At 47.1% G+C, this 12,178-nt stretch overlaps 1 protein-coding gene across 13 annotated transcripts in view; it reads left to right on the top strand.

Moving 5' to 3' along the window:
* Positions 1-12,178, top strand: part of Ralgps1 (Ral GEF with PH domain and SH3 binding motif 1) — a 252,182-nt gene that overhangs the window by 101,634 nt on the left and 138,370 nt on the right. For all 13 annotated transcript variants that reach the window (XM_034496562.2, XM_034496560.2, XM_076928534.1 and 10 more), the window contains 2 exons: positions 7,101-7,190; positions 9,729-9,821. In XM_034496562.2, the coding sequence (XP_034352453.1) occupies positions 7,101-7,190; positions 9,729-9,821 (183 nt within the window). The remainder of the gene's footprint in view (positions 1-7,100; positions 7,191-9,728; positions 9,822-12,178) is intronic.

Genomic DNA, 12,178 nt, shown 5'->3' with positions numbered 1-12,178 from the left:
CAACAAGATGAATGGGGGAGGAGGAAGAAGGGGAGGGGGAGGAGGAGGAAGAAGAAGAAGAGGAGAAGAAAAAGCCAGATATGTATACACTGTCAGATTCATAGTTTTTTTTAACAAAAATTTTTGATTGAGAGCCAACCTATCCCCTACCTTGGGCCAGCAATGGAACTCACAGAGGATGGGTTCTTGGGGACTCTGTAATCTGCTTTACACAGGGGTGCCAGGTCAGCTTGGCAAAGACAGTACAACCCATGTGGCAAACAGTTGTATTGTGTCCATCCCAGATCGAGTGGTGCAGTGAGCCAGCAGTCAAGCCATGTTTTCTCAAACATGCTCAAGGAAATGCAGGCTCATAGAGAGCCAGCAGCTTCTGGACACAGCCTGGGAGCTCTGGCTTGAAAACTGGCCAGAGGCCAGCCTTGGCCCACTGCTGGGACTGCTCTCTTTGGATGAGCTCATTGGTCTTCTTATGGGTAGAACTGAGCCACATGAAGACAAGACACCTTATTAGACTCCAGAGACGAGCTAGTAGCTTCTGAGCTCTTAGAGGTACCTAGGAATATCAACAACACCGACTTTAAGGAGCTGCTGTAAGTGTAACAGAGAGTGGTATCTGGCAGAGAATGGGCTGCAGACGGTTCAGAGGCTACACGGAAAGCCTGGAGGTCAGAAGGCTAGAAGGAAACTGCTGGAGCATTTGGGATTCTGGGACCAAACCAGAAACCCAGTGGCAATGAGAGGCGTAGCCTGCCTGCTCCTCTGTGGGATCTGAATGCCTCAGGCTTTTCTCATACAGAAGCAGGATGTTAGAACTTAGCCAGGTTCCTCCAAGGTCTTCGATGTGTCCCTATGCCATAGAGTTTACCCTGGTCTTTATGATACTGAGAGGATCTGACAGTAGCACATCTGGAAGTACACGTACATGCACTTGCATTAGATTTGGGGGCTCAGAGCTGCTCTGAAGTGTGTGAAGGGACACAGCTGGATGTAAGCCTTAGGCATGGCTTGATAGCTGTGGGATATTGGACCGGCTTCTGGCTTCTTCACTCATCTTCCTCGGGGATCATCCCATGTGGGTTTTGAAGATGAAATGGAGAAACTATATTCAACCCAGAGGAAATGATTCTTTAGCTTCAGAGAGAAAGTGCTGTGGCTCAAGGCACCTGGGTAAAGGAAGGTAAGGCTTCAGAGTGTCAGGGCCACAGTGTGTTCGAGGGGACTTGAGAACCGAGGACTGCTGACATTTGTCATGGGCAGAGAGTTAGGTGTGCGAAGGATGTTGCTGGGTAAGGGGATCTAAGAGTAGGAAGAACTTGACAGAAGGGCAGAATCTGGAAGTGCACTTGAGGAGTGAAGGAGGGCTTGGGCAACCTGAGAAGAGATCTAGAGAGCCCATGGGTCCTAACCATAGGTACACAGCAAAGCAGAGCACATATGCTAGAACAGGAGTAGGTGATGCGGCCACAGCAGCTCTGCAGATGAGGGAGGGCAGAGGGGCCAGGATGCCAGGGAAAGCCAAAGGTGAGGAGAGCCAGGGTCTGTGTGACAGAGGCCTAGATGAGATGGGAAAGTGAAGTCCTGGGAGCTGTCATAAGGGAGACGCCACTGTAGGCAGCCTAGAGGTACAGAATGAGACCTGTGGCTGATCATCTAGAAGAATGGAGACAAAGGGGCATGCGGTGGGCAGCGTGCTGACTGTTCCAGACCGTGAGAGAGCCCCAAGCACTGAGAGTGGCCCAGGTGAGAGCACACGGCATTTAAGTATCTTCTATTCCATTTGTAGCCTGCTTGTGGGAGCATGGGAGGACATGTGGGCCATCTGTCCATGCACACAGCTGAAAGGATTGAGGGGCAAGGGACTTCTCAAAGAAGGGGCTAGAGTGAGTGACAAATGGCAAGAACAATCTACCTTAGAGGAGAAAGAGCTCCAGGGGACTGAACATGGAAAAGGAGAGTAAGGACTTGGAGACTTGAGGTTTTGGGTTTGAAGTGAGAACATAGGTGAGGAAGGAGGTGACAGAAGGGGCTGGGGGTGATAGTTACTGCAGTCAGAGAGGCAAAGGGGTGGAAGGCCATGTTCATCTGCAGAGATGTCATAGTTGCTGAAGGAGACAGGTAAAATTTGGTGACGAGGAAGACCCATTGTGTATGTGTGTGCACGTGGAGGCCAGAGGTTGCTCTCAGGTGCCATTGTTTGGGTGGAGTCCACCTCTCTCTCTTTTCTCTCTCTCTCTCTCTCTCTCTCTCTCTCTCTCTCTCTCTCTCTCTCTCTCTCTCTCTCTCTCTCTCTCTCTTTCTCTCCCACCCCCTTGAGACCATTCACTGGCCTGAAACTCACCAAGTAGGTTGGTCAGTAAGTTCCAGCAATCCTCCTATCTCAGCTCTTCACAGCTGTTCCTAGCTTTTTATGTGGGTGCTAGGGACTTGAACTCAGGTCATCTTGCCTACACAGCTAACATTATTACCACTAAGCCATCTCCCCAGCCCACTATTTTAAAATCTAGGCTTTTCCTTTTCTCTCCCCATTTGCTTTTTGTTTTGTTTGTTTTTTACTTGTGTATGACTAACTGAATAAAGTGTTTTGGACCCACAACCATTCTTCTCTGTTCATCTGTAATACTGCTATGGCATTTCCCAAGAGACGTCTTGTGCACCCACACAGCTCCGAGTACTAGCTATGCCATCAAAACAATAAGTTACATCAGTGATAGTTTTATGTATTAAACAATAGTCTGTAGATATAAAAGCTTATTTTGTTCCATGACCATATGGTGGCTATTCCATGTATGTATAGCCTTTTCTAGTTTTCAAAAATTTAGTGTAAGCACTGTATTAACAGGCAGAAGGAGGAGGAGAAGGAGGAAGAAAATTCAATGTTTATGATTATGAAAAAGTAACACAGGGGAACTTCTTTGACTTTCTAGAAGAATCCATAGCATCCTTAATCCCAGGTGATCTTTAATAGGAAGACACTGGTCATGTCCCCTGAGATCTATGTGGTATTCTGGCACACACAATAAGACAAGAACAATAAAAGATATTTGTCTAAAAGAGAAAGAAATTGAGGTGTCTTTATTCTCAGTTGACATGACTGTCTATAGAAAAATTTAAAAATAAATCAGTTTTACAAACTCTCCTGGCACTAATGCATAAGCAAGGGGTACAAGGGCATTCATTGCACATAACGGGTTGCTTTTGTTGTGCTAAGCAATGAAAGATTGGGACCTGAAGGTTGGAAGCACTGTTTGTAATAACACCAGGACTCAAACAGACTTAGGTGTTTATTTTTACAAAAGCTACAAAGCACTGATGTAAGTAATTGGAGCAGATGTTAGGAAATAGGGAGGGGCAGTAGGGAGGGGCTTGCTTCATCTTTATGGATGAAGACTCCGTGTCATTAAGATGTCAGTTCCCACTTGACATTTAGAATAATTGCTGCTTGTTCAACCCAACAAACTCATTCTGAAGGTTGTGAGGAAGACAGAGACCTAGAATAATCAGTGTGTGCTGGGAGAAAGAGATGAACATTACAGATTCACTGATGACAGAAGAGCAGGGCCACCCAGGCCAATGGGGCAGAATGTAGACTCCATCTGTGCTGCGACAGCTGAAGAGTTCTGTCTATCTGTCTGTCTCTCTGTATGTCTCTGTTGAAATTAATTTAGATACAGACTTTAAGCCTTTCATAAAATTTACTCAAAATAGATAAGATACTCAGATGTAAACTTTTAGGAGAAGACACAGCAGGGAGTCTTTGTGCCTGTGGGTTTGATGTAGCTATTAGAAACCAAAAGATGATCTGTGAGAAAAAAATCAGTAAGTTGGCAATTTATTGAGACTAAGATTCGGATAGTAGTGGTGCACGCCTTTAATCCTAGCACTTGGGAGGCTGAGGCAGGCGGATTTCTGAGTTCGAGGCCAGCCTAATCTACAGAGTGAGTTCCAGGACAGACAGGGCTACACAGAGAAACCCTGTCTTGAAAAACAAAACAAAACAAAACAAAACAAAAGACTAAGATTTTTCCATTGTGGAAAAGACATGGTTAAAAGAAATCCTAAAGACAAACACAGACTGGGAGCCATGTATGCAAAGTACCTGTTTGAAAAAATATAGTTTGAAGATTCACCAGCATCACTAAGGAGGAGGAGACACAGCAGCAGCAAATAAGTATGAGATGTTCAGGGTCCATCATCATGGGGGCGGGGGTGGGGCACAGAACAGCAATGTCTCCCACTGTGTCTGAATCACAGTGAAGCTGCAGAGGACCTGGGGCATGTGGCACACACACACACACACACACACACACACACACACACACACAGAGAGAGGGAGAGGGAGAGGGAGAGGAGAGAGAGAGACAGAGCACAAAAGAGTGAGAGAGCAAGAGCGAGCAGCATAGCAGTATTCATGGCAGCTTGTTAATTTGTTAATAGTTGTCAAAGATGAAGGATGTGAGATGTCCTTCCGCAGGGTGTGGGCAAACACATGGGATAGTGTTTACTTAAGAATTAGAATGAGCTGTGATGTCATGTAGACACGGGACTTGCCACTGTGTGCATCAAGGTGAAAGCCAGTGTAGACGGTTCCCTATTGCTTTCTGTTTTCTTTCTTAGATATTCTGGAAAAGGTAAAACTGTAGAGACTAGAGCCATAGTTGTCAGATGGTTGAGAAGGAGCGAGGTCTGAGTAGGTGGAGCACAAAGGAGTTTCTGTTGGCAGTTTTTTTCTTTGCAGTGCCAGGGATTGAATTCAGAGACTTTTGCTTGCCAAGCAAGAGCTTTGTCAGTGAACTGCACCTCCAGCCCAGATCTGTATGTTTAAGAGGATGAGATAATTCCGTCTATGGTAATGGTGGATATATGACAGTGTCTTTATGACAGCCCACAGAACATTATAGCACCAAGCCCTCAACGCACTCACCCTAGAAATTTCATCTTATAGCTGGAGGGCTCCTAGAGTAGATGCTCTTGAAGCTGGATGAGAATTCTGAAGTAGTGCTGACGGGTGTGTGCTGGCATTGCACAGCTGAGGTGTGGGTGGCAGGCCCTGGGAACCACCTTCTCTCTGATGTGGGAATTACAGGCAGACAAGTGAAAAACCGACACTCCATACGCTAATGGCTTAGAGTTGCGAACAACAGTATGAATTCACATGAGTTTTAGTTAACGTACAGTCAAGTGGTGGTGGCACACACCTTTAATCCCTACACTCAGGAAGCAGAGGCAGGCGGATTTCTGAGTTCAAGGCCAGCCTGGTCTACAGAGTGAGTTCCACAGCAGCTATGGCTACACAGAGAAACCCTGTCTCAAACACCCTCCCCCAATTTTATTTACATTGAGAAATATAGCCATGAATGTATACATGGGTAATACATGTATGTGCACAAAAGTTACTACAACTACCTTCCAGCTCAGAATAATGTCAGGCTTGATCTCCTTTGGTTTCTTCCATGGCAGGCCAGATATGGACTTACAGTGCCTGGATTCTACACACAGTAGGGCTTTGTGCAGCTCTGTTGAATTGCCTGTTGCCTAAGAACCTCTGCACACTATGTGTGTGGGTCCCTACTCTGCCCTGTCCCTTCCAGAACCATGCCAGGAAAACGTGTGAGATTTGCCACACAGGAATCTGTTGAATTACACATATTTGTATGATACTTTGGTATCATACTTGAGATTATGTGGTATAGAAACTGCACATGTTAAATACAAGTTTTACAAGCTTCTGTTTGGTGCTCAGAATAACTCTTTTCAGAAACAACTGGTAAGCATTTGAGTCTGAACTTAATTTTGACAACTCCTTGGAAAAAATGGTTTTATGGAAACCTAGGCGTGGCCTCCAGGCAGCCATGACTAATTACACCAAGGCAGCATCTCTGTGATGTTCCTGCTTTATGTAAAGGGCCTGGTGCTGATTCTCAGCATCTCTCGCTTTCCTTTGTAAAGCGGCAGTAGTTCAGTCAGAAGAAGGTGGGTTCTTGCTCAGCGTCTTTGTTAATATCAGGCTGTCCTTCACTCTCTTTCCTTATCAGGTGAGGGGCTGCCACATCTCACCTCCTTTCCCACCATGCACCTTCTGTCTGTACATCCCTTTTTTTTTGCCAAGATGTCCTGTTACTCCCAGGCTTCACTGTCCTGATTCTAATAAGGCATAAATGAGAAGCACTGAGTACTTCCCAACATTCTTTTGCTGGCTGCTTTCTGTGTTTCCTTGTTGTGCTTGTAAGTCAGCGTCATGTTGATAGACAACTTTCTTGTTGCCACTAACAGGCTTTAAGTGAGAGGCCAGCTATAAATGAAGCTGTACACCAAAGTTACCTTCATGCCTGGTCTGTGCCACCTCCAGAAGAGCCGAACCCCTCAGGCCTAGTAGGACTTTACATCTTTTATCAGTGACAAGCCTCTTTTAGAAAGTGAACTTTGAGCTGGGCAGTGGCGTTAACCCTATCACTCCAGAGGCAGGGGCAGGCGGATTTCTGAGTTATAGGCCAGCCTGGTCTATAACTCAGAGTGAGTTTCAGGACAGCCAGGGCTACACAGAGAAACCCTGTCTCAAAAAACCAAAAGCCAAAACCAAACAGACAGAAAACCAAAGTGAAGTGTTGCAGCTATGCAAATATCAGCAAATCCTCCTTGTGTTGGGCTTGGCTGGGGATGTGAATTTATGGAAGGTGTACTAAATAGACAGTTCCCTTTGTCTGAACATCTGTCTGTCCTTCATCTGTTCATCCATTCTTTATTCCATCTTCTCCCCACATCTGGATCCTTCTGAGCAGAGTCAAGGCTGTCTCATCTCACTATTTTCTGAGGTAGCTGCAGAGACCCTGACCTGTGTTGGGGCCCAGCACTGCTCTCGGTGTTAAGGAGAGTGTCTATCTCCACTGTGTTATGCTCCAGGAGGCAGGGCGGGAGGATGGGGCCCACCTGGAATTAGGTGCCACATGGAACTATCTACCTCGTGTGACTTTAGGCCATGCTCTCAAAGCTGCCTGGCCTCTTGGAAATCCTACGATGGTGGTGGGCGAAGGGTCATATGAGCAGCCTGGCATCTAACCACTTCTCTTGTGTGTGTGTGTGTATGTGTGTGTTTAACTCTACAGGTCAGTTTTTGGGTCGTACGAGAAATTCTAACAGCACAGACTTTAAAAATAAGGGCAGAAATCCTGAGCCATTTTGTGAAAATAGCCAAGGTAAGCTGTTTATTTATTTCTCAAAATATGTTTTCTCAGAACTTTGGCAGACATTTTACCTTGAGCCTGCCAGACAGAGGTGGGAGGCTGTGGCCTGACCTCCCTAGGCAGAGCCGGCTGTGAGATCCACCTGGCTGCTGGTGCCTTAGAAATGTGCCCCTTCTCAGCCTACAATTCTGTGGTCAGTTAGTCCCCTTACTTAGACTCTGGTCTCCGCTTGTGGCCCAGTGATTCCCTGGAGTTCATCCATCCCCTTTGGGATTTGCCAGTGCTGGGGGCTGATGTATTGTAGTTAGGCCCAGTGCCTTTGACCTAGGTATGTCCTGCAGTTACCTCCACAGCATCCCCACACGCATTCTGAGAAAAGGGCTGAACCATTTGTCCCTGCTGCCTCTGTTCTGATAGGCTCTGTTCATTCTTTGAGTCAGGCCCTCCTTCTCCTCTCTCCTCATCTCTGCCTGTCAGGCTGTCATGTGGTGGCTCTCCTGGACACTGTCATACTCAGTGATAGTACCCTGCTCCCACTACCTGGGTCTACCAGAGTGTCCTTGGCATGTTGTTCATACCTAGTTCATAGATCCCTTCAAGTACACATGTGTTATCTTCCTACCAGCATCCTAGACCAGAGCTGCCCTGGACTCAGGGCCTTCGGTGCTGGGTTCTGTGGCAGCTGCTGTGCCAATGTGGTGGAAGTCACTGTATACAGGGTATCATTCTATTTGCACAGTAGGAAGGGGCAGTAAAGAGAGGTGACAGGTACAAGCTGAGGGCTCTAGCCAGCAGAACAGAACTCTCCACTATGTACAGCCTCAGCCCAGTTGCTGTCGTCCCCCCCCCCCCCCCCCAAAGTTAAGGGTAGCAGTCTCACTGTCGGGGACAGAGGTCACTGTCCTAGATTCTCTGGAAACATTTGGTACTGGTTTTGTGCTGCTTGTGGCTGGGTCAGAAGAGGATGTTGCACATGCTTCAGTGCTCGTGGGGCCTCTGTTTGGAAATGAGCGATGTCTCCACCCAAGGAGCCCACAATGACCCTCTTTAACCTCTGCCTTTTACCTTACTGACAATCATCATGTTGGTTGTGCACCGTGTGTGTCCTGGTTAGGTTCCCTCCCTCCCTGAGTGTTGGTTTTCTAGTCTCTAAAAGAGAAAGGAATGGTTAGATAATGCCCTAGAGGCTTTGCCACTCTGGGAGGAGAGTCTGTGGCAGACACTGCAAGTCAGATGCTCAACTGAAGCCTCCCTGGGAACATCTGTTCTTACAGGAAGCAGTCAGAGTGTTACAAGATGTTTAAGTGAAGCATTGATTTTGTCTGGTCAGAGCCATATTTCCAAGTAGAAGCAGAACTGTGGGGCCAGGCTCAAAGGCTTTTATCTATTTATCTTGCTTACTGAGCTGGGCTTTGTGCAAGGTCCAGGTGCAGGGTGGTAGATAATACTTCATCCATACACTCAGAGGACACATGTCAGCACAGACCTTTGAGAACATGTTTAGGAAAGACATGGTAGAGGAAGGGCCTCCTGAGGCTGAAAGTACCCAGGACAAGTAGTGAGGGAGTGGAGATGAGCCTTCCAGGTAAAGAAGACAGAGACCTGCCTGGCATGAGACATGTTCCATCTCAGGTGGCACAGAAACTATAGTCACCATGCTCAGCTTAACTCTGAGATTACTGAAATGTAGAAAGCCTGGGTAACTTGCCAAAGGAAGTGCAAGTAGGCCAGGCGGTGGTGGCGCAAGCCTTTAATCCCAGCACTTGGGAGGCAGAGGCAGGCGGATTTCTGAGTTCGAGGCCAGCCTGGTCTACAGAGTGAGTTCTAGGACAGCCAGGGCTACACAGAGAAATCCTGTCTCAAAAAAATCAAAAAAAAAAAACCAAAAACCAACCAACCAACCAAACAATGGGACCTATCCCATGAGCAAGGATGCAAGGATGCTCAAGCCTAAGAAGCAAGAATGGAGAAACTATGTTTTTCTGGCCTGACTCTGCTGTGTCTCAGTCTGTAGCCTTCTCTCTATGGTAAGAACTTGACTGAGACGGAAGTGACACCATGTGTCCTCACTCATGGTGCCTGGTTCAAAGGCTCATGGTCAAGGGCCTGGGTACCCCCAGCATTGCCTTCCCAGAGGAGAACCATTATGCAGATTGATAACATCTTCCCGGCCCCTCTCTCATCCAGGGTTAAGGTATTCGCTGTATATGCTGCCGGTGCTGCTGCCACACTGGGGCCTTGGCACAGGAGCCTGTTGAGGGAGATTCAGAGTCAGCTATAAAAACAGGGATTGTCTGGGCTTGAGCCATGATTCTGTCCAGCAGTCAAACAAGTCAGATCATGAAAACTGGAGATGCACCTTCTGAAAAAAATGGGAGAAAACAAGCATATGTTTCCTATGAACTTCCTACACTATATTTTCTATGTGAGATATTTTAAGTGCAACTGAATTGCATAAATATAACAACATTTGGCAACACTCAAGCATGTTTTTGGTTCTGTTGTCTATGGCAGCAAAATAATGTATTCCATATCTTTTTTTCTCCCCAGAAACTTCTAGAACTCAACAACCTTCATTCTCTCATGTCTGTGGTGTCAGCATTACAAAGTGCTCCCATCTTCAGGCTGACAAAAACCTGGGCTGTAAGTTAACTTCCCTCAGTCTGTCCCTTTGATTTTGGCTGTCTTGTTCTTGCTGAATGTCTGCAGGGCTTAAACACCAGGCTTTCTCTCACTTACCTGTGTGCTTTGCTAAGGGCAGGACAGTCACTGGGAACTAGAGAGATATTCTCTAGACATCCCCCATGGAATCAGTGATCCCAGCCCCCATTTGATTCCAGGGAATGGGGAGGGTGCTGATGTGGCTGGGTTTGGAAGCCCTTAACAGATCTTCCTGGGCCTGTCAACATCATCTATACGGGCTGGGCTCAGCACGTGACTTCTGCCCTTGGCTTGGCCAGTCTTTCATCTCTGGCAAGTTCCAAAGTGCCCTTAAGAAGGTCTGGGGATTGATGGCTTGCAGCTGCCCTGGGTCACTGGTCATGTACTTCAGAGTTCTCTGGAGAAGTCTATGACCCTCATATAGAAAAAAAAATTCTTTTCTTTCTTTTCTTTTCTTTCTTTCTTTCTTTCTTTCTTTCTTTCTTTTTTTTTTTTTTTTATCCTGAGGCCTTGGATAATTTCAGCTCAGAGGTGGAGTCTGATAGTTATATAATTGAGTCTGTAGGAAAGTTTTTCTGCTGCAAAAATACTTTAAAAATATCTCAGACCTCTTTATCCTTCTTAGCTGGCACAGGGCCTGACGTGGGGGAAGTTTCACTGTTTCTATAGCTCATTAGCTTTTACCCCCTGGCCTGCCTGGTCCAGAGTCTCCCAGGGCCACAGCCTGGGCCTCTCAAGACCTGTTATGTCCCAGGGACTGACAGAACTCTACAGAGTTGCTAGACATGTTTCTTCAACTCATTTCCGACCTTCTCTCTGCCAGCCTTGGGCTGGACTCTTGTTTCCTACTTGGCTGGCTCAGGGGTCTTTAAGATGCGTAAGGATAATTAATCCTGTAGATGCCTGGCTGTAGTAGAGTGAAGTGAGATGTGTCAGCCTAGAGTCTGGAAACTAGGTTTTTGTTCATATGCCATTCAGGACCTGGGCCTCCTTCCTCATCTCTGCTCTTGACAGTTGGCTTGGAGTAGTGGGTTTCTGTCAGTGCTTTGTGGGGCCCTAGGGACCCTAGGGGCCCTTAGAGTTGTCTTACGGACCATCTAGAGCTGAAAGAGAAGGGAGGGTACCAAGCAGTTGACCCAACCTCCACCAGAGCAGCCCATTTGCATCTGGGGCTTCTGGGTAAGTTGTGGATGAGTGGTAGTTTTGGAGGTCAGAGCAAATGTAGAAGCTTCTGTCTCTGCAGTTGCTGCCAGCCCTGCAATTCTAAGGCCATCTGAGCAAGGAGGCTTTTTTTTCAGAAGTTTTTGGAGACTCTTTTTAAAATAACTTTTCCATGGTCAAGGTGCTTACTGTTTACTGGGCTGCTGGACTCATGCAGGCACCTAGAGGCCCGAGCTTTGGCTCTGCTGGTGTGCGTAGCCTGACTGTGGGCAATGCTGTACTCATAGGACCTCCTGGGGGAGGGCCAAGTGAGTCAAATGATAGGAGCAGCTGGGGCTATATTCAGCTTATTCAGAAGGGTGATCTACTCAGGACAAGCAGGACCCACAGGGAAGCTTCTGTATACCCAGAGGGTTCTGCCTGCTGCTGGGGCTATGGAGAGTGTCAGGTCAGAGTAGCATTAGGACCATGAAGTTTGTCAATTACGGCTCACTGGGATGTCCTTGCACTGCAGTTTTGGGTCTATGCTGTAATGAAAGTGACCCCCTACAGTGTCTAGAGGAGCCTGGACCAAGCATTCACACAGGACTGCTGTCTCTGGCACCTTGGGGCATGTGGCTGACAGAATGTAGGGAACTGTGGTTCTATCTTACCAATAATCAGGAGATTTGGGGGATGTAGTCTTCTCTCTTTTCCTAAAAACCCTTCCTACTATATCCAAGGGCTGCCAGCCAGGCTGCTTCCCTGGCTATAGAAGACTACTTGCCAAGGCAGAAGGTGAAAGACACAATATTCTAGGGAATAGAAGTGTCAGGGAGAGGAGGTTGTGCTCACTGTGTGGATTATAGCCTCAGGATTCCAAGCCACTGGGTCAGCTACAGATTCAGACCTGTTCCCCTGCCACTCAGCTGCCTTGTTAATTCAAGATCAGCCTTGGTACAGAGCATTGGTGAATAGTGGGGCCCAAAGTCATCCTCTTCCCCTCTCAGCTATCGTCCCCAGGCCCTGTGGAAAGGATGATGCTCTGTCACTACACATGGTAGAGCAGCCATGTTCTCTGCCACCTTGTCTGCTTCTTCCTCTGTTCTTCAATCTCTGGGACCCCCCAGCACATACTTTCTGAACTACTTGTCATCCTTAATTGTATTCTTTTGCCATTAATGTCTGGTGATGAGATT

The sequence above is a fragment of the Arvicanthis niloticus genome, chromosome 2 (assembly GCF_011762505.2).
Source record: "Arvicanthis niloticus isolate mArvNil1 chromosome 2, mArvNil1.pat.X, whole genome shotgun sequence".
NCBI classification, from domain to species: domain Eukaryota; kingdom Metazoa; phylum Chordata; class Mammalia; order Rodentia; family Muridae; genus Arvicanthis; species Arvicanthis niloticus.
This window is presented reverse-complemented; position numbering and strand designations above follow the sequence as displayed.